This window comes from Apus apus, chromosome 4 (genome assembly GCF_020740795.1).
Source record: "Apus apus isolate bApuApu2 chromosome 4, bApuApu2.pri.cur, whole genome shotgun sequence".
Lineage (NCBI taxonomy): Eukaryota > Metazoa > Chordata > Aves > Apodiformes > Apodidae > Apus > Apus apus.
This window is the reverse complement of record NC_067285.1, coordinates 41,363,459-41,385,114: the sequence shown is the minus strand read 5'-3', so window position 1 is coordinate 41,385,114 and position 21,656 is coordinate 41,363,459. Positions and strand designations below refer to the sequence as shown.

Here is a 21,656-nt window from a genome sequence, read left to right as displayed (position 1 = left end):
CTGTGATTCGGTAGGAAAGGGGGTGGAAGAGGATACTGGGTGGCTGCTTCTTTCAGGTCTTCCCAAATACTCAGTGTGAGAAACGTTTGTGGCGCCGATGACCAGGCCCCCACGGATCCCTCAGCCAAGCACAGGGTGTTTACACTCGTGCCAGAATGGGTGACCTAAACCAGCAGGCCCACACACAGTGAGGTGAAGAACGGTTTATATTCCCTGTTCCCAAAGTTCCCTCCCCTCTTTCCCCACGGGCTGGGCACTCCAGGGTTTACAGCCCATCCTAGAAGTTTCCCACCCCTGTTGGCACATCCCATTCTAGGAGGTTACTTTTTACCTTTTAAGGTCTAATTCTGACCTTCCTTGCCCCCTTGGCTGCCTTCCCAATCACCACAACGATCTGCACCCCCTGGTGCCATCCTGCCCCGAGGAGCAGGGCAGAAGTGGCTTCACTGGGTCTGATCCTGGCCATCGATCCTGCTCCGTGTGGGGATCCCCCAGATGGAGCCCAGTGAAGTCCCTCGGTTTCTCGGACCATAAACCACCCCAGGTGTCATTGGAAGGTGCAGAGATCTCACTCTTCAGCAAACGATTATATTCCTAACACTAGGGTATAGAACAACCCGGCTTTTCACCTCTAACGGCGGGAAAGGGCAGGGCTCGGGGGAAGGAGCAGTTTGCGGGGCTCCGCGCCAGGAGGGGCGGGCAGGTTCCCCGCAACCCCCGCCCATCCGGGGCGGGACGAGGCCGATGTCGGGGCCTCCGCCCGGCCCCACGGCCCCGCTCGCTGCTGCAGCCGCCGCCGGAGCCGCGGGCAGGTAGGGAGCAGCTTCCCCGGGGGCTGCCGGTGCGGGAGCCGGACCCTTCCCCCGCCTCTCCCGGTCGCCGCCCGCGGGGGAAGCGTCGTTCCCGCTCCTCCAGCCCCGGGTTCGCGGGGCGGGTGCGGGTCGGGGCCGCCCGGGGCTGGCGGCGGGAGCGGGGGAGCTGCGGTCCCGGCGCTCCGTGTGCTTGGAGCTTCCTGCTTTACCTCGGGGAGACCGGGCGAGGTTTTGACCCGGGGGGCTGGAGGAGGAGGAGATCTAGGTCACGCTTACCTTCGTGGCCGTCAGCACCGCTGGGGCATCTTATCCGGGCGTGGGATGGTGCTAAGAGGGTCGGCGGGGCCATCTGGCAGCCTGCTCGACAGGACCCCTGCCCACGGGGAGGAAACTCACCTGGGGCTGGCGGGGCAGGGATGAGGGGTGGGGGGGGTAAAAGGGGGGCCAAGCGGCTTGGGAGCGGGTGGAGAGGGGAGGGTGAAGTGAATGAGAGGAGGGAGGAGAGGAAAAGACGGCTGATGAAGCTTTGAAAGCTGTGAGGGGAGCTGTTAAAGCAGCTACAGATTGCCTTGCAGGGGCCTCAGTGCACATTTTTAGTGCTGAGGGGAGAGTCCTGCCTTCTCCAGACCCTGTCGGGATGCCTGACCTGCAGGCAGGGTTACATTTCCAGGGGGCTGGAAAGAGGTTTCGAGAAAGGCCACTGGGCTTTGTTCTGCTCCCTCAGGGAAGGCAGGGTGAGATCCTGCCTCCGAGTGCTGGAAAGGGACAAGTCACTGCTGGATGCTGATGTCCCAAGGTGCTGATGTCCCAAGGTGCTGAGGTGGCCGCTTGGGATCTCAGCCTCTGCTTTTCCTCACAGCAGCGTGCTTGTGCCAGACCTTGCCTTCCAAGTCCTCGGGCTATAAACGTTGGAGAAATCCTGAGCTAATCATCCCTTCTGCTTTTTTTTCATTATTATTTCTTTATTTTTTTCACGAAGCTTCTCTGGAAAACGACCTCAATCAACGTTTTTGCACAGTCCTTGCGTCGTGACAACATGCACGTGTGTGGGGAATTGTGAATATGCCACTGAATATGGGCAGGGATGTGTGTGAAAGGTACATCCCAACAGACAGCCTGCCTGTTGTGTTTGGCCCAAGTGGCTAAAACTGCCTGAAAGAAAGGGACTTGATTCTTGCTGACTTTCAGCCTTGGGTAACAGGGCAAAGAATGGAATGTTTGCTTGGCAAACATCTGGCTCCTCTTTTCACCGTTGTGCTGCTAAAAGTCAAACTGTTTTCTTGTGCTGTTCTTCATGCCCAGCTGTCAGCATTTTCTGAGCCTGGGTGGTGGGAGTCAGTGCAGTTGTTTCATTTCCCCTGTTAAGATTCTTGGTGCTGCAGTGTTTGCTTTTCAGATGCAGTGCAGGGATGTGTGCTTGTACAAAAGCCAACATTTTCAATTGTTTTTTTTTTCTTGGAAGAAATGTCATGTCCACGGTTTCCTCTCCTCCCCCATCCATTTCTGGGTAGCCTGAGATTGCAAGATTGTGGTTTGGCCAAACGGGGACACTTTAAGGTCCTGGTCCTGCAGCCCAAGCTGAAACAATGAGCTCTGATTGGAGGATAAGTCGGAGTGAAGCAGCAGAGAAAGGTCTGTGAGAGATTTTCTGGAGGAATAAACCATGAGGAGCAAGTGAGGAGGCTGCTGCTATGATAGAGGACTTGGGCCACTCTGAATGCACCCTATGCTGTGCTCCCTGTTCACTGTGTGATCTCCCAGTGAGCAACTCACTGGCTCTGTTGTCTCAAATGGGAATCGTGGTATTTTTTGCTGTCTCAAGAAGACTTGGAAAGGTCTCTGGTTGCCTGGCTCCCCTCGCCTTGGTTCTCTGCAGGTTCCTCACCTGAGGTGCAGGGATGAAGGTGGGATGAGGGGGGTGAAAGGGAAGCAAAGCAGGTTGGGAACAGGTGGAGAGGGAATGGTGAAGTGAATGAGAAGCAGGAGGAGAGGAAAAGACAACTGATGAAGCTTTAAAAGCTATGAGAGGAACTGTTAAAACAGCTATAGGTTACCTTGCATGGGGTTTAGTGCAATTTTTAATGCTGAGGTTGCCTCAGGATGGTTGTGCCTGCAAGGGAGAGGTGCTAGAGCAGCAGTCTCAGTAAGAGTGCTCCTTGCTCAGCTGTGAAGTGTTTGCTGTTGGCAGGACACGCAGGCCTGGCTTCCTTGGGGAGGGCTGGTCCCATGTGCAAGACGAGGAGGGAAGCCTGCTCTCCACCCTGTCCACTGCATGGAAAAGCAGAGACCTCCTCTCCAGCACACAGAAGCTGCTGAGCTGTGCTCCCCTGTGGAACAGGAAGGACGTTTGCAAGTCTGGTGGGAGGGTAGGCTGAGGTGCTCCCTGCTGCTGCTAGGAGAGGTCCAGGCTGCCTCTTCTGCAGGGAGATCAAGACTGGGGCACTTGGGCCAATTTGCTGCAGTGGTGGGGGGAGTACTTGGTGTCCTCTTCTTGATTCCTAAGCTGGGGCAGATCCAGGTAGTTGGGGAAGGAACTCCTGCCCTCCCTGTCATAGTTCCTGCTCCCTGTGAGGAACTGGTAGGATTAGTAGGGATGGCTGGCTAAGCCAGAAGAGCCAGGAGCCCATCAGTTTTGTCACCACAGGATGGCAAGAGTGGGCTTTGCCTGGCCAAGCCACTGGATATGGCTGCAGCTTTGCCAGGGAGAACCTTCCCAGTGTGGTCTTGGCCTAGCTGAGTGCTCTTAGAGGTGGTTTAATCTGGCCTCTTGCGCTACAGGAAAGTTTGTCCCTGAAAATATTTCAAAAGACAGCAGAGTTTTAAGCCCTCTGGATGTGATGGAGAGGCAGTCTGGACTAAGCAAGCTTGCAGACTTGGCCCCTCTTGAGCAGGTGGAGGCTGTTCCCTGGTTTCTTCTATCTCCTGCGTTTGCAACATGTTTGTGTGGAACAAAATGCTGTATGGCCCCTTCCTCCTGTAGCTCACCCAAGCACCCTGTAAGCAGCAATTTATGGTTGCAGCAGCCTGGGAGGCAAATAAACATAATTCCTACAAAGGCGGCGTGCTGGTGAGGCAGTGATGAACGCCACAGAAATGCCTCTCTGTGTGATTGCTTACATTGTGCCTGTCTCAGGGCAAATTATTTCCACAGGTTTAAACGGAGCCAAAAGACTGATGTGGTACTTTGTACCTGTGACAGTCTCTATGCCAGAGAGGGCTACTTCAGAGTAATGACAAAAGCAAAGTCGTGGGTGCTGCATGTCCATTCTTTGTAGCTCACCCTCTGGCCCACCATCTCATTACTGCTTCTCTGGGCCTTTGGTGGTGAATAGCAGGGAAAGAGGAGCTCAGTTTGCCTTAGGCTGAAGGGACTGGTGGGGGAAAACTGCCCTGAGAAAGCTTGGTGAGCTGTGTTACACTCCCCACAAGCTCACAGCCCTTGGTGTTTTCCCCATGGCTGACAAGTGCAGGCTGCTTGGTATTGATGCTTCTGCTGGTGGTGCCCACTAGTGTAACCAAATTAAATGCTACTTTGGGGACAGTGCACATCTCTTCAAAAGTGTAGAGCTCCAAAGTGCAGTGAAAAAAGGAGCTTATGCTTCCCAGCAGTGTGTAAAAGATGGGTAAAAGGGACGAGAAGTGAAAGACAAGTGAGTAGGTGGGGCAAGCCCTGCTTACACTGCGTGGGAAGCTGTGTAGCTTGAGTGTATGTTTTATGTTTGTTGGGGAAAATAACAGTGGCAGGGTACCAAAGAGAGGGAAACCTGGAGCTCTCCAGGTCCTGTACTCTCTCATCCATAAACTACAGGAGAAGGAGGCAACATAACCAGGAATAACCACTCTGCAAAGCCTGCTCTTCTGGGCTTAGTCTGGCTTTCCTTCCCTTCAGGACTCTCTGAAAGTCAACATGATGTATCTGTCTCTTTGCCAGATTTCATCTCCTGTTGCATGTCCTTGGCCACTCCCAACACTTCCCTTGTTTTCCCAATAGTGGGACAAACCTTTCAGGCAGGCTTCTTACCCCCTTCCATCGTCAGGCGTGTCTGGGCTTTGCTTGCTCTACCACACTGGAAGTGCTTGAAGGCATTTGTGTCTTTGGAACTGAGAAGCAAATAAAACCCCTCAATGGGGTCAGTTAAGGTGCAGGACAGTCACTGGGTAACCTGTCTGCACGGTACCTCAGGTTATCTGGGCTTTGCCACAGCATCAGCCTGTGTTTGTGTATTACTTGCAGAGCAAGGAGATAGTTTCAGGGACTTTTTCCTCACAGCATAGCTGGAGCAGGGAGAGCTTTGCTTTCCTTTATTTTATGAGGACATAAACAGCCTTCCTCATTTTCCAGAAACTCTCCACTTTGGAGTTTGACTGGGACTTCCCACAAGATTTCTGCACCAAGGGGTTGCATAATGGCACGAAGGGAAAGTACGCCCTGGTGGTGATGTTGTGGGACTGTGGGGTTGCTTTTGTGTTAAGACTCCTTGCTAGAGACTTCCCTTGCAGCTCTGGAGAGGTCTGGCCCCAGCCTTGGACACCTCTGCTCTTGGAGAGGCAGTGAGGCATCTGCCCTGGGACCTGGGCAGTCAGTCCAACATGTGAGGACTCAGTGGGGGCTGGTTGCTGCCTGGTGTGTGCAGCTCCTGAGGTGACGAGGAGCCAGGAGGGCTTAATCTTGCAGTGGATGCTCCCAAGCAGAATGAGGTCCTTGGGACAAGCAAACACACAGCACCTGCAAAGGGCAGTGTTGTCTAGCTCAGTGCAAGTCTCGCTTGAAGCCCTGGCTGCTCTCAGCTGGCTTCACTGCCTGTGGACCCAGCTCTTTCTGGCTCAACAGGATGTTTCATCTTCTGCCCTACTCAGCTCCAGCCTCTGCCTCCTTTGCCTGTTGCAGGCTGAGGACCACGACTGCTCGTGGTACAAGTGGGACCTCATGGAACTCGGTCGAGGTGCGCAGGTCCCAGCACAGCACTGTCAAAGCCTGCAAAACACCCCTTTGGTCCTGAGGTGGCAAATTACACGAATTTTTCTTTTATAGCATCCAGGAGCCTGGTCTTGAAGCGGGACGTGCCTGGTTTGTTCAACGCCAAAAGCGAGGAGGGCAGGCTCAGCCCAGAAGAGGTTACAGTCAATGACTCTGGCTCTGACACAGCAGCTCAACAGTGCTTCCTAAATGGCCTGTAAGTATCTCTGTGCAATTCAGTGCAAAGGTGGTGTGGCAGCAGGGAGCATCATACCTTTGAAGGACAGCAGGACCCAGTGGTGCTGCGGGACTATCTCTGTGTAGGACACGTTGTCAGTCACACGGTCTTCTTACCAAGGCACTCGGGAAAGGCTGAATATATCTACATTGACAGAATTCCTAGCAAGCTAATTTTACACAACTCCAGGACACAGCTTCCTGAAAAAACTTGGAAGGATGGTGTGGGCAAGTGGAGGCTAATCCAGCCTCTTCTGCCCCCATATTTTGGTGGTGGGTTTTGGAGGAATGAAGGTTTCGTTCCTTTGGTGCATGTCGCCCATCTCCGTTAGGTTTGTGTTGGCAAGAATATTTAATTATCATTAGTAATAGCTGAATGCATTTACAGTGTGTGAAATGAGGCAAGAAATAGGCACCAAAGCATTGCCTCACAACGTTGTTGCAGGATTGCTGAGGCGTCTCCTCCTTCCCTCATGTGCAATCCAGAGATGTCTACCTTTTCTCATTCCTCTCTTGCGTAAACGAATGAAAATGGCATTTCTGCACACCCTTGAGATGGTAGCTGGGTACCTGCAGCAAGGAGAGTATCATATCCTGCTAATGGAGGGGATCACTTCTTTCCCTGTTACCCCACTATTTTATTAAGTGTTTACAAGTCTCTGGCATGCCTTATCTTTTGTGCTCTCAGGCTGGGAGCCTTGAGATAAACATGAAAACGCTCTGCTCTGGTATGTGTTGACCTTTGTGGCTTGTGTGTGGCAGGTTATGAAAGGTGCTGTTTTGCATCCACCCACTTACAGGGATGAGGTATCAAGTGACCATGGTTATTTTTCCTTTTAAAAGCGACAGAGGGCTATCCTGGGCTGCCCCAAAAGAGAGATTGTGTTTGTTCCCCTTTGATTTTGGTGACTGGCAGCAATTCTTTAGGACTTGCTGTATGTTTTGAAGTGTCCTCCTCCTCCTCCCAGGGCCTCTGTCTCTGTGCCTATTCTCTGAAATGACTCCATGTGCTGTGAAATGCAGGAGTGTTGTAGTGGCTTATTGTGCAGCCTGTGTATGGGCCCTGGAAATGCATCTGCATGGTCTAGCCTTAAAGAAGGCTAATTCTGGCCTTAAACAAGGCTAACTCTGCTAACATGGCCATTTTGTCCTTCCTTACATTCACGTTCTCTGATGAAAGCAACTTCTGTAACTCTGCTTGGCAGATGAAATTAAGATGCCCACATTAAATAAACCTTGAGCAAGCAGCAGTGTGTGTTTGGTGAGCTGCCTGCTGTAATTAAGTGTGTACATTAGAGGAATGGGAGCTTAATTGGTTGAGGGGGTGTAGTGGGGCAATGCTAATAAAAGCAGACCCAACAGCTGACAGCCTGAGCGGATTTAGACCTAAGAATGGGAATGGAGATAAGGGAGCAAGCCTGCATTGAGGCAAGTTTTCAAGACACACCCTGTGGCAGTGCTGATGCTAAAACCCTTTGCAGTTCTGCAGCCTGCCCTGTGCTGGCTGGCAGCAGGAGTCTGCCTGGTCAGGCTTTTTGCAGTGCTGCTGTGAGACTGTGAGTCAAGAGGGACTGGAAACCCACAGCGTGTGCTTTGGGAAGGGTGGGCTGATCCATCTGGGGTCAGCTGCAAAGCTGAAAACACGTTATGATTAGACTTGTGAATCCTTTGCACCCCGAAGGCTTTCTGTCACTGCAGGCCTTCCTGTGCAAGCCTTAACAATGGAAGACAAATGGGTGTGGGTGCTTACCAACTGCCTCCTGGATGCAGGGTGTTTGTTTGGGAAAACTTGGGCCAGCTGAGATGGCTGTTGTTGCCAGCTGGAGCTGACTGCTCAGAGTTGGCATCACTGGTCACAGCAGCAATGCTGAACAGAGCTGTGGAGAGGGAGGCTGGCTTTATGGCATCCTTTTGGGGCAATTAGCTGTCAAATAAATTGTTTCGATGTTTCCCATGGAGAATTTAGGTTATTTTTGCTAACGCTCCAGGCATTTTATTTTGCCTAAACTGCTGTGGTGCTGCAGGGGAGGCTGCCATTTGTGTTCCTCATTCTCTTATTCCTGGCTGCTGTTAGAGGTGCTGGTCTCAGCATGCATGGAGGTCTCCCAGCTTGACCTTCACAGGTCTTTGTTTGCTCCCTGGGAAGGATGTCCTTCTTCCTTGATGTGAGCCCAGCTGGCCACGATGAGCAGTGGGGAATGTTCCCTAGGAGTTTCCTTTTACCTGGCTGGGATCAATGTGTTTCTCTGAGCTGTAGATCTGACTTCCCATGGGGACACTGCACTCTGTGCTAGTCATTCATTTAATAAGCAATCATTTTGGTTGTCATATTCTGTTAGTGACTGACAGAAGGGGGCTCTGCACAGTGAATGTTAAACACAGGGCTGTTTTCCGAGGGAGTGAATCTGTAGCCAAGTCACACTGACTTGGGTGAGGTTGGGCACCAGGCCTGCCCCCACTCCATTGCAGAGCTCAGCACAAAGTAACAGGGGACAGTAGTGGCAGCATCTCTACGTGGATCAGCAGGTGACACAGGGCTGTGCCAGTGTCTGGGTGGAGAGGTGTCGAAGTGGAGGGATGTCCCTGTGGAGAGCTGGTGGTGGTGAGTTTTCCCTCCTGCCCTGGGTTGCCTCTCTGTCCCCTGGGGACCTCAGTGACCCCAGGAAATGCCTGATCTGTAGCAGGCTGTGGGAGGGAGGAGGAGGCAGAGCACAGGGGTGTCAGTGCTGCAGCCCTGGTGAAAGTAAAGCAGGCACTGGAGCCACGAGCCTTGCATTGTTCACTCTCTGTTGGTGTCTCTTGGCTCTGTCAGTGCTTGGAGGAAGATTTACAGAGGAGGATGGAGCATGAGGAAATATTTGATCCATTTTCAAAGTGCTTACAGGGAGACATAGGACTCTCTGTGGCTGCAGCACAGCAACACGGCGGGGTTTCTCAGTTGCATGTTTCAGGTGCAGCCCCAGCATCTCAGACGCTCATCCAGGATGATCTTGCATGGAGGAGAAATGCTTCCTCAGGAAGTGGTGCATTCAGCAGCCTCATATCCCGTGCAGGATTTCACAGTGGCTACATGTCAAGAACTGATCCTGTTTGTAACACCTCATCCTGACAGTTCTCTGGGTGCTGACACTCGAGGCTGGCTCTGCTCTGGATGCAGATGAATGCTATTTTTAGCTGATGGCTGCAGCCAGATGGGAGCTGGTCGTGTGCTTGTGGAGAGGAGGAAACAGCACGTGCATCCTTCTCCCTCTGTGCTGCAGCCTTTGCTGAGGCACCCTGTGTGGAATTGGTAATGAGCCTGGGAAGGAGGCTGCCTTGTCTGTGCCTATGGGAAGTAGCAGGGAATTAGGGCTGCGGGTCTCGCAGTGTCACTTGGTGCAAAATGCTCAAGAAAATGCTTTGAAAACCACTCAAATTCTGTATGTGTGTCTGAAAAATCTCCCTCCCCCTGCAACTCCAGGTTTTGTGCCTTGTTTTTTATGCACAGTGCAGATGATGCTACCTGTGTGCAGCTCCTTAACCCCTTATGGCAGCAATGACAGTATGAAAGGTTTGCAGCACCTGCTGCCTGGCTGTGATGTTGGGATGCTTGGGCACCTGCTGTATGGATGCTCTTCATGCTTTCAAAAGAGAGAAGCCAAGGCAGGTGGGGACCTCTGCCCTCTTTCTTTTTTTTTTACTTTGTTCTTTGTTTCTAGCAGGTATGGATGGGAAGAAATGCAGCGTTTGGATGTTTTTACCTCTTGTGTTTACCCTGTTTACATCAGCTGGATTATGGATAGTGTAAGTTACCTCCTGCTGGCTATTTGCAAGAGCAAGTTAGGTTGGGGTAGTCAGAAGAACTGCTGTGGTATGGACTGCATCTCCATACAGTACAGGGAGTGTTTTGGGGATGCTCTGTCCTTGAGTTACTGTGGGGCTGGAAGGGCACATGGTAAGGGCAGGGGCCAGTTTGTGCCAGTTCGTTACTTGGAGGATCAGATTTTTATCCCTCTGTTTATGTGCTCCCCAGGCCAAGCTTCTGACCTTGTCTTTGTCCTGGCACATGTTACTGGGAGCTGCCTGAAAAGAGACAGGCAAAAAATGCAAAAATTCCCTTTCATCACTTTTTCTTTGAATGACTCAGCAGAGCTCTTGGAGAAGCTCTCAGGCTCTGCTTCGGGGTGCAGACTCGAAATGGGCAGCATCCAGCATCACACTGACAACCTGCCAGAAGCTTAATGCTGACACTTCACTTTCCTACTAACACTTCTTAACAAAAAATGCACACGAGGCCTGCAATTCCCTCTCTCCAGACATGCAGGCAGCCAACTGCAGCATGAATTTGGGATCAATAAACGTGGGATCAGCAGCTATGCTCAGCCTGTGGAGCAGTAATAATGTAGGATATGGCATTGGCTGTGGTTTGTTGATGTTGTTTTTCAGCAGCAGGGGCAGCTTAAGCCATTTGTCTGAGCCTTATTGCTTCTTCTTCTTGTCCCATCCCCTCTGTTTATGTTAAAACAGCGTTTATGGAGGGGGACCATAGTAAACCAGGTTCATCAAATAGCTCGGATTAAAAAAGAAAACATTCCCCTAGTCGGTTGTTTTTAAGGCCTGCGACCTGTTTGTCCACCTGACAGTGCAAACCAGATGCAGCTCAAAGGCACATAGTGAGGCTGGGAAGTGAGCAAAACTGCCTGCTTAAGCAGAGGGAACACAGCTGCCTCCAGCAGATCTTGCCAGTGGACTTGGAGACACTTCATGTGTTGTTTGAGTGATACGTGGAATTGAAGCCAGGATGAGGTTTTGCATCATATACAGTTGTTTTCATCTTTCTCTTTTGCTTTTTTTTTTTTTTTTGACAGGTACTTTATAGCAGTGGAAGATAACAAAATTCTCCCATTAAATGAACCAGATAGGTAAGAGCTGGTTGTGGGCTTTATGTCGGGTCACTTGTTTCTTTCAAATAGGAAAACAATGAAAGCTAAATGGGAAAGAATATCTTGACTCTTTGTTCTTGTGTGTTTGTGTCTCTTAGGAAACCTGGTTCCAAAAGACCACCTTATATAAGGTAAGCAAATGATTTTCTTCCAATTACTGTTCTTATTAATCGTTGTTATTTATGTGTTTTTGCTATCCTAGAGTTACAATGATACACTTTGTTTTCCAAGTGTTGCAGGTGATGCACCTCCTGCAAGCTGCGTGTTTAGCCAAGTCATGAACATGGCAGCTTTTCTAGGTAGGAACCACAAGGGGAACATTTCTTTCTTTCATATTTGTTTAAGAAGACACTGAAACATAAGTTATTTCCCATACATGTTGTTCTTGAATCTGATTAAGGCTGTATTATATTGTCTTCATCTGTAGAAAGATAGAATGAAGCTGGATACATTTGATCTTTGTTGCTTTGTCAATTTAATTGTCTCATCTTAGCCTTGAATCTCTGTGACCTTTTTTCATTGTATGGTGGGGTTTTCTTATGTGCTGTGGATGAGAGATATATGCATGGGAATATTGGCAAGTGCAGCAACTGATGATGCAAAATATTTTCTGTGCTGAAGTCCTCCCCTTCCACCCCACCCTTTCCTAAATTCCATTACTGTGGAAGTAAGAAGGCAACATGACCAAGAGAAGAAATAGCTGGGAAGTACTAGAATAATAGGTCTTCATTTGGTTCTTAAAACTGGTCTTTATCTTCACCTGTACATATTTTGAAAAAATGGATCCCAAACTTAAATGGCAAATAATGAATAATATATACCTTGAATTGCTTTTCTTTAGTAGTATTTACATTTATCTTTTTCTATGTGGGTTGATTGATGGTGCTTTTGGGTTTGCTCTGAGCTGTACTCTCTTAAGTGTGGATTCCACTCCTGCTGCCTGTGCAAGGAGCAAAGTATCATTTCAGAAACCTGGGAAATTTAGTTGAGTTGAGCTTTTAAGTTAATCCGGACCTGTGTGTGCATGAGTAAGATACTTTAACAATCTTAATCTGACATAATGAAAATGAGGCTTGGGGTGTAAAACCTGGCAGAATATGTTTGATCATGAACATTGACATGAACTTCCTTATTTTCCAGTATCACTTCAGGGTGGAGTTTAAGCTGTTCAGGCATCCTTCCACTTCGTGTATGGCTTTGTTTCAGGTGTGGATCTTGTTGTACATCTTGAGCCAGGGGCTCAGCTAGTAGAAATAACTCTAGCTCCAGTTTGGGCCAGAGTCTTGCAGGCATTTTCTTTATAAGCCTGACACCCAGTGCAATGTGATGATGATGATACCGTTCAAACTTCTGACCTCCAGACTACCTAAACCAATGTGTGCATAGCATGTAACTTCTGATGTTAATGTGGCTGTTGGACAGCAGTGAATACATGCCTGTTCTTTCAGCTGCTTCCAGGGAAGGCCCCACTTCTGCAGACCACTCTGTGGACCTGCAGCAAGTTCCAGCACATCCAAGGGCTTTATGAAAGGGCAGGAGTTAGGTCGGTGCTCAGTTACCTTGCAACCTGGGTGGACGTGAGGACAGCACTGGTGTGAGTGTGAGGGGAGCAGATGGTGGGAAGGAGGAGAGGCAAGCAAAAGACAGGCAGTTTTTTTGAAGCTAAGCTGCACTGTGTGGTTTCATGGCTGCTTCTTCCCATTGCAAGAAGAAATACAAGCAGGGAACCTCCAGACTGCAGATGTGCTCTGGGAGATGTGATGTATGTTATGGCAGGACCCCTCTCAATCATCTGCCAAAGGTCTTGGGAGTCTGGGGAGGTCCCTGCTGACTGGAAGCTAGCCAGTGTTATTCCAATCTACAAAAAAAGGCATGAAGGAAGAGCCAGGGAACTACAGAGCTATTAATCTAACCTCAGTTTCTGGGAAAATTATGGAGAAGATTATACAGGGTACTATTGAAAGGCATTTAAAGAACAATTAAATCATCAGGCACAGTCAGTGGAGATTCCCAAAGGGAAAGTCATGTTTAACTAATTTGATAACCTTCTATGATAAGGTTATCCATCTAGAGGACAAAGGGAAGGCAGTGAATGCAGTTTTTCTGGATTTTAGTAAGTTTTAGTGGATTTATGATGCTGTCCCCCACAGCATCCTTCTGCACAAGTTGTTCAGCTGTGGGGTGAGTGGGTTCACAGTGCACTGAAGAAGGGCAGGGCTCAAAGGGCTGTAGTGCATGGGGTTACAACTAGCTGGGAACTGGTCACCAGTGGTGTTCCTCAGCATTCAGTTCTAGGGACAGTTTTGTTCAATGTATTTATCAACCATCTTGGTGCAGGAGTTGAATGCACCATTAGCAAATTCACTGATTACACCAAACTGGGGAGGTTCTGTTGATACTCTTGAGGGATGAGAGGCTTTGCAGGCAGATCTAGATTGATTGGAGCACTGGGCAGTGGTGAATGCAATGAAATTTAGCAAGCCCAAATGGCAGATTCTGCACCTAGGGTGGAGTAACACTGGTCACAGGTGTACACTGGAAGAGGAATGGCTGGAGAGCAGCCCTGCAGAAGGAGATCTGGGGGTGCTGCTCAGCAGCAGCTCAGTATGAGCCAGCAGTGTGCCCTGGCAGCCAAGAGGGCAAACTGCATCTCAGGGTGCATCCAACACAGCATGACCTGCTGGTCAGGAGAGGTGATCTCCTGCTGTATCCAGTGTTGGTGAGGCCTCCTGATCTTGAGCCCTGTGTGCAATTCTGGGCCCCACCTTGTAAGAAGGATGTTAAGGTCCTTGGGTGCATCCAGAGAAGGCCAACAGACTAAGGACTATGGGTATGCCTAGTTTGGAGAAAAGGAGGCTGAAAGGTGACTTCATTGCTCTCTACAGCTTCCTGAGGAGGGGATGTGGAGAGGGAGCTGCTGATCTTTTCTGCCTGGTCTGCAGTGGTAGTCTGTGTGGGAATGATTCAAAGCTGCAGCAGGTTAGGTTTAGACTGGACATTAGGAAGCATTTCTTTCCTGAAGGGGTGGTCAAACACTGGAACAGGCTTCCTAGAGAGGTGGTGGATACCCCATCCCTGACAATGTTTAAGAGACTTGTGGACAATGCCCTTAAAAACCTTCTTTCACTTTTGGCCACCCCTGAGGTGGTCAGGCAGTTGGACTAGATGATCATTATAGGTCCCTTCAGATTTTCTGTTCTTGTCTCTGCTTAGTGGATAAAGCCAAGCATTCCTCTGCTGTATTGGGTGCTTCTGAGAGCTGCTTTCAGCTTGTACCTCTGGCCTTAGTTGTCTCAAAGCCCTTGCTATAGGAGAGGAAGACTACAGAAACCTGCTGGAAACACAGGCATTCCCAAATGGTGAAAATGCTGTTGTTTGGCATGTCATGCTGGAAGGTGACCTTTTAATTCCCTTTTGTCATTCCCATCACTGTTTTAGGTAGAAGATGTTGTCATTTCAGGATCCTTTCCTGTATAAACAGAAATGAAAATAAAAGTCCTGCCTATGAACTCAAGTTGTTGACCCAAACAATTACCTAGGGATGAAAACCAGGAATTCTCTTTTGGGAGGAACAAAGTTCTCTTGTTTTCAAGGATTTGGAGTGGATTGATTCATTAGAGCAAATTGTGAGAAAGTCAGTTTGGCTGTCTTTTGCAGTTTGGATAAAAGTGGGTATTTTTCACTTACAGTGCCCTTATTTTTCTGAACCATGGTTTTGGTGTTATACCAGGGGTTTTGTGGAAAACAGAGATCTAATTTTCTAACCTGGACAATTAACAATATGACCCATGTGCTGTCAGTCTGAGCATAAGCAATAAGAAGGCATTTGGCAGCAACCAGTCCATTTCCCTGTTCAACTAAATTGCTTTTTAGTGGTCTGGTTGGAATCCCATCTGAATGTTGCTTGGCCTTCTGTTGCTCCACGCAGCATTCCACAGGGAGGGCAAAAATATACAATATGAGTTACCTCCTGGGGTTATGTCCTATTATGTGTCCCTGTCCATGCAGGGGGAGGGGGTTGCTTGGAAGTAGATGATCTTTAAGGTCTTTTCCAACCCAAACCATTCTAAGATTCTATGATGTGTATCAAGTATCATAAGTCGTATCAGAGCTCTTGGGCCAGTCGTAAGCTTGGAAGGACAGGTCTTCCAGTCTTCATGGAAAACGAGTGCAATATTTTGGCTTCAGTTAGTGGCCCCAGCAATTTGTTCCAGAGGAAGAGAAGAGGCAGTGGGCATGATGGGAAAACCTGCAAAGCTGTGTGTGTGTGCAGTTCCTACACTTGCCAGTACAGGTGGGGTTTGAGGATCATGAGCGGAGTGGAACTTGATGCAAGCCCAGCTGCTGCAGTGTGGCTGTGGGGGTGTGTGTGTGTGTGGTAGACTGTGCCTTAGGAACTTCCCAGGCAACCAGGAAGGTGCTCTTCTTTCCCTCAGGACATTTGCAACCCAGCTCCTAGACAAAAGATGGTGAGCCAAGGAAGTGTGGGAGCTCAGCGTAACTGGATTACACCAGAAATGCTTCCTGGGCTTAGTCTGGTCCGTGATGAAGTGGGAGGGGATCATGCAGAAGCACTAAGCTGGCTGGCCTGCAGTGAGCTCTCCTCTCTGGGTGAAAGGGGGTGGGGAAGCCCCCAGAAGGTGGTTGCTGTAGTGTGTTCTACCTAGTGATGCACCTCCTCTTTTATTTCCTTTTCAGCGCTGGTCGTGGCTGTCCTGCGCTTCATTCAGATGAAGCCCAAGGTGCTAAACCCTTGGCTAAACATTGGTGGCCTGGTGGCATTATGCTTGGCCTCTTTTGGGATGACCCTACTCGGCAACTTTCAGGTACTGCACTCCGGGATTGGTCTGCTGTGTCTGTGCTGGGAGGTTCCTGCTTTTCTAGCAGATCCGCTTAGGTCTTTGAACTCCCTGTGATGTGAGCTTAGGAGATAACGGGTTGCCCAGGGAAGCTGTGGCTGCCCCATCCCTGGAAGTGTTCAAGGCCAGGTTGGATGAGGCTCTGAGCAACCTGGTCTAGTGGGAGGTGTCCCTGCCCATGCAGGTGGATTGGGACTAGATGATCTTGAAGGTCCCTTCCAAACCCAAACAATTCCATGATTCCGTGATTCTACGATCCCTTCCAACCCAATTCTTTCCATGATTCTGTAACGTGTCTGGCTGCCCCAGCCCTCCTTGTACCTGCTGTGTCACCTCTACGTGGCTCCAGTGACATGCTGAGATGAAGGGCCACAATCATTTTTCACGTATTCCCAGCAGGAATGACACCTGCATGCTTACACTTGACCTGCCAACAGCCAGAGCACAGAACCTGTTCAGTCTCTTGAGCCCTGGGGATTCGCACAGATGGTCCCTGGGTGAAAGGACTGAGCCAGAAGTTTGCAGCTTCCCACACAGTTTTAGCAGATGGTTCAGTGTCCTTCGTTTAAAGCACACGTTTCAATCTGCCTCCTGCCTGCCCTCGGATTGGCCACCAGAGGGACGGAGCAGAGGAGATCCACAACTCCTAGTGTGGTGGGTGCCTGGATGAGGTCCCTCCAGTGGCACTTGGGTTTCCCTGTCTTGTTGCTGTCTCTGATGCTCTGCCCCTCACTGGGATGCAAATAGTGAGCCCCGATAATGGCAGGAGCTGAGAAAGGTCTACCAGAAAGGTAGGCTGGCTTCTTCTGGCTTCCCTGGCTTTGCAGGCAGGGAAAAACAGCTCCCTGCTGTGGAGCAATTGCAGGAACTTTGTGTCCCAAATACCAGTTTGTTGTTTTTTTTGGTGGGGCTTTGTGGTGGGGATTTTTTGTGGTGTGGTTTTGCTTTTTGTTTTGTTTTTTTAATGAGTTGTGAGATAATTTTAACTGTTTTGGGCCTGGTCTTCCTAACTCCACAGCACAAGCCAAAAAAACTTGGAGATTTGATTTTCCACAAAAGCTTTCCAGCTTGGAACTAGGAGGCTTTTTAACAGCCTTGTCTAGGTGTGAAAAGAGCATTTCTAGTGTAGAGCAGGCACTAGGAAGCAGTTTCAACCTCTCCTTTTTTTTGCTCCTCAAAGCAAATGATTGTTATTTAAAAGTGGGTCCTTTGAGTCATGCCTGGTTATAAATTCTGAACTAATTATCTGCTCCTTGTTAGTTGCCTGTATCCTTGCTTAGGTCTTTTGCCAACCCGTGAAAGCAAGGGAAATGAGACCTTAGTCCATGCTTTTCCCTACCTGACTGCTAAGATGAATGTGGCATTAGATCATATTTCTGGGTAATTACAGATTGAGTATGTTAGAGGAACATTATGGATCCATTCACTTGCAGTGCAGGCTACCTTGGGAAAGGCAGTTCAATCCATTTTTTGCCTGTACTATGATTTGGACCTACCTTAAAAGAAACCTCAGGGTAGGTAGAGAGGGGAGAGATCAGTGGAGACACAGTAACTTGACTGTTATATTGCAAATTGTGTCTTGTTTGATGGGGATTTGTTAAATCACCAAACAGGAATCAAAGCTGCAGGGGGAAGTTACAGACTCGTGGTTTCTTTCCTAGAAAAGCCTCAGAGGCACGGGGAAAACAGAAGTTGTCTTGCTTGTTCTGTCCATGCTGGGCTTTCTAAAAGGATTTGCAGCCTCGGGGGATGTCTTTGCAGGTTCTTGCTGATTGAACCTGGCTGTCCTTTTGCCTTGCAGTATTGCAGAGTCACTGAGCCCCATGAGACAGAGGGGCCCAAGAAACAGAGAAGCACTTGCACTCCGAAGAGGTTGGGTTCTTATTGTCTCAGACGGTCAAGGATGGGCTGGAGAGGGAACAGGCAATCGAGCTTCTTGGTGGCAGAAGCTTGTCAACCCAGAAGCATGTGTCTGTTCTGGCTTGTGCTGGCTCAGCAGAGGTGTCAGGGCTCCTGCTGCCCTCTGCCCCAGGCAGCAGTGCTCCATGCAGCTGACACTGTTGGCTGCACAGTCTGCTTCCATTGCAGGGAGCTGTACAAGACCCAAGTGGGTTGTCCTTGCCTGCCCTGGCCATCCCAGAGAGCCAGGATTGATTGCTGAGCCCTGCCTTGGTGAGTCTTGCCAGGGAGCTGTGGAGACAGGCCCCAAGCAACTGCATTTTCCACTGTGCATGGGCTTTGGGCAGATCTGCTTGGCAGTGACAGCTGCCAACTCATCTTGGTGATGTTACACCTGCCAGAAGAAGTGACACAGCATCTCTGTTTCACACCCCAGTGATTCCCAGTCTCCCTTCTCCAACCCCAGCAGCTATCCAAGGTAGCTAGCAGCTCATTTCTGTTGCCTCCAAACAATCACCACTGTTTGTTCCTAGCTTTCCATTGATGAGGAGATCCACAATGTGGGCACGTCGCTGACGTTTGGCTTCGGGACCTTGGCCTGCTGGATCCAGTCTGCCCTCACCCTCAAGATCAACCTGAAGAACGAGGGACGGAAAGTTGGGATTCCACGAGTCGCCCTGTCAGCCAGCATCACCCTCTGTGTGGTGCTCTGTATCCTTTTGGCCCTGCTCCCTGGGGAGCCAGCTGTCATGTGTGCCTGACACTCTCCGCAGCAGGGAGCGTTGCCTCTTCCCACATCTGTCCTAGGATCTCAAAGCATTTAGGAGTGCTCCTCAACTTGTCTTGATGGGCTCATTTCCTGTTTTGCCAGGATGCAGCTGCTTCACAGGTGGGCTCAATGCATTCATAAATGTTTCTAAAACTTCTTAGCAGTATCCAAAGTGGTTACAATATTGAATAGTATCTGCATGATCTAGTGGCACCACTGCTTGCCAGCACAGTAGCCTATAAGATTTAGCAAAATATGGAGATAAAAATTATCAGAAGAACAAAGGAATGAGGGAAGAAATGAGGTTTCTGGAGAAGATTTTGCTCTGTTTGTTGAAATGCTCCAGGGTGCTACATCCAGCTCTGCCTTTTAAGATGGTTATCACAGTAAAGACCTGCTGGGTCGTGGGGACTTTGGGTAAGACTAGGTGCTTTAGAAATGGAATTTGGGCTGTGGGGGTCTGTGGTCACTCAGACTGGATAATACATGTGGCTTCCTCTCCCCCTTGTGCGTGTCAGCCCCATTCCAGCCCTTCTGTTTGCACCAGCACTCACATGTCCTGGCTGTTTGTTTAGGGTGGATCCTTTCACTGCATAGTTGCATCAGAGTTAGTGCAAGAGGGCAGGAATAAATGGTGAGGAATGAGCTAATCCCCTTCTTTGTGAAACAGCCTTTTCTCAAACCAATTACTTAGTCACTTGGCTAGTTTTGAACATTTTGACCAGTGTCCAAAGGAATAGCAGATCTGTGTGAAGATGTACTATCAGTCACCTCCTCAGCTTCCTTGGAAAAATGTGTAACTGAGCATCATGCTTTGGTGTACATAGTGTGGGAGTTTGCCTGGTTCTTGTGGTTTTCCCCTCCTTGCCTTGCCCGTAGCTCCCCCAGGGTGTGTCTGGGGTAGGGCTGCATCTGAGGAGCTGGGCTGGGCTGCTGCTGCACTGCTGTGGTCAGAGGCTTCTGCCAGGCTGGGAGCAGGAGCAGCCAGGGTGTAGCTGCTCCTGTACAGACATGCCAGGTGCTCCCAGCCCTCCCCAGCTGGCTGCTTGGCACTGAAGGCTTTGGGACCTCTGTGAAGGGTGGCAGGCTGAGGCAGGAGTCCCATTCCTTCTGCCTTTCCAAAGGCTTGGGGCTGGATCCTCATCCCATGCAGCGTGTGTGTGACTCTTGCACTACAAGGAAAGCAGAAGATCCTTCAAAGCCAGACACAGGATGCTGTTGGCTGAAATGAAGCTTTGGTTCCTTACACAGAGCCTCAGATGAAAGGTCCTTGATTACCTGTTTAGGGCAGTTAAACATGGGAGAGGCTGCTTGTTTGTTTGGTTTTTGCAGGTGAAGATGTGTGATGATGCATTCTTGGAGTGCAGAGGAAATCCTGAGAGACAGGAGACCCAGTAGGTTTAGAGGAGATGTGCACTGGGCTAAAAGAGGTCCCCAGCTTAGGAAGGTGTCCTCTGCTTTAGGGGAGCTGAGAATTGCTTTTATGGCATACTCCAACACAACTGGAGACACAGCAGTGAGACACTGATGCCAGGCAATATACAGTCCAAACCCATGGGTGCATGAGCCTGGGGAACAGTTTCTGCCTCTCCCAGTGTTCTTTTTCCTTTCAGTGCAACATGCTGTACTATGCAGACTGATGCTTCTGAGTTTCACAGAAAGGGATGATTTTGCAGGTTATCTCAAGGGAATGAAAGATGGCACAGTGTAGGTTCAAGGTGGTGCAGAGATCCGATCCAGTTCCCACTGGGAGGCTCCTGGCAGGTAGGAGCCCACAGCCAGATCCCCAGCTTGCCAGCTCTGTCTCTGGCCAGCTGAACGTTCCAGCAGGTCCTTGACTTCTCTGTGCCTACGTTTTTCCCTCTGTGAATGTTGATCAGCATGAATTGGGATCAGGAAGCCCTGCTCTGTGTAGGAGAACTGTGCTTCATGGGCATTGTTGGACACCCGACATCCCTTCCATCTCTGGCACCACATTCATGCCCTCCTGGTCGTGACTACCTGGGCTGACTATCACGTGGGTGACTTGGATTGTTAAGATCTTATTGTCTACCCTGTTTGGGTTTCCCCTCATCATGGTTGGTGTGTCTATTCCCACTAGTTCTCCTTGACTTTCCTCTTCCAGATTTCATCCTTATGGCACAGGGCATCCACATGCATGCTTCTAGGATCCAGTGGGGCCTGGTGATGTGCTTCCTGTGCTACTTTGGCACCTTTGCAGTGGAGTTCAGGCACTACAGGTTTGAGATCGTTTGCTCTGAGTACCAGGAAAACTTTCTGAGCTTTTCTGAAAGCTTATCGGAAGCCTCCGAGTACCAGACAGATCAGGTGTAGCCTGTCCTCTGGCAGGGGGGAGGGGGGCAGGTGTGGTCTCATGGGTTAAACATGACCTCATTTACACTTTTTTGGTGAGTTTGTATTCATGTGCAATCACGATCCCATTGCCAAAGGGCTCTGAGGGTGGCCAGACAAAAACAGTGGAAGAGGAGTGGATCCTTCTCCAGCGGCTGCAGGAGAGAGCAGGAGCTGCTCAGGTGTTGCTACCAGTGACTGTGCCCGAGTGGCTCTGTCACACTCCTGTTGTGCACAACATTCAACAGGCAGTCCTCGTGATGCCCCTCTGTGATAGGCACTCCTCAGCCTGTTCTGCAGAGGAGGATGATGGACTTCTCCAGGCGCCAAGAGTCTTCAGGAGCCACCGGTTCCCAAGTCAGCAAACTGCATCTTTTGTGTGTTCCTTGTGCTACTCTCTTTGCTACCAACTGGTGTAACTTGGTAGGGTGACAACAAGCAGCTGTTCCTTCTGGACTTGGACTTGAGCAGCACAAGACCCCCACTGACTGGCTTTTATGGCAAGGGGACAGGCATTGCTTCCAGCCTGGAAAGCAGCCGGCGGTGAAGCTGAGTTTGGGAGAAGCTGCTGTGATCAGGAAGCAAGACCTGTGGGATGCTGCCTTGTGGCTGGGCAGCCTGGCCCCAGGCCAGAAGAGGTGGCACAGGGTGGCACTGTGCTTCAGACTCAGCAGTGGGGACTGGTGGAAGCAAGTTGCTGAATGAAGCTGGGATTGCCTCTGTGCTCTGAAGATGACCCAGGAAAAGCTGCTCTTTTAGGTGTTTCGTGCTTCCACCACGTGTCGTGTGTGATGTTTCAAAAGCTGCTTTTTTGTTCACGTTGTGTTAAAAGACTTGCCTGCAATGAGA

General features: G+C 49.8%; 1 protein-coding gene across 3 annotated transcripts; it reads left to right on the top strand.

The window, feature by feature from the left end:
- Positions 1-734: 734 nt before the first annotated feature.
- Positions 735-20,860, top strand: TMEM150C (transmembrane protein 150C). Of its 3 annotated transcripts, none has more exons than XM_051618836.1 (9): positions 735-812; positions 5,845-5,986; positions 9,705-9,789; positions 10,854-10,907; positions 11,027-11,059; positions 11,160-11,227; positions 15,627-15,754; positions 18,220-18,397; positions 20,581-20,860. In XM_051618836.1, exons 2-9 carry the CDS (start codon positions 5,980-5,982, stop codon positions 20,787-20,789), a joined length of 762 nt encoding a protein of 253 aa, XP_051474796.1. In that variant the 5' UTR covers positions 735-812; positions 5,845-5,979; the 3' UTR covers positions 20,790-20,860. The 3 variants fall into 3 exon arrangements, with proteins under 3 accessions (XP_051474796.1, XP_051474797.1, XP_051474795.1); XM_051618837.1 differs by lacking the exon at positions 735-812 and adding an exon at positions 1,890-1,909 and having other exon boundaries at positions 9,708-9,789; XM_051618835.1 differs by lacking the exon at positions 735-812 and adding an exon at positions 1,890-1,909.
- The last annotated feature ends 796 nt before the right edge of the window (positions 20,861-21,656 follow it).

What these genes read in the sequence shown, in the direction of transcription:
- TMEM150C (XM_051618836.1), top strand. An exon ending in AAAAGACCACCTTATATAAG is followed by an intron (nt 11,060 to 11,159) that starts GTAAGCAAATGA and finishes TTGTTTTCCAAG; the next exon opens with TGTTGCAGGTGATGCACCTC. An exon ending in GAACATGGCAGCTTTTCTAG is followed by an intron (nt 11,228 to 15,626) that starts GTAGGAACCACA and finishes TTTCCTTTTCAG; the next exon opens with CGCTGGTCGTGGCTGTCCTG.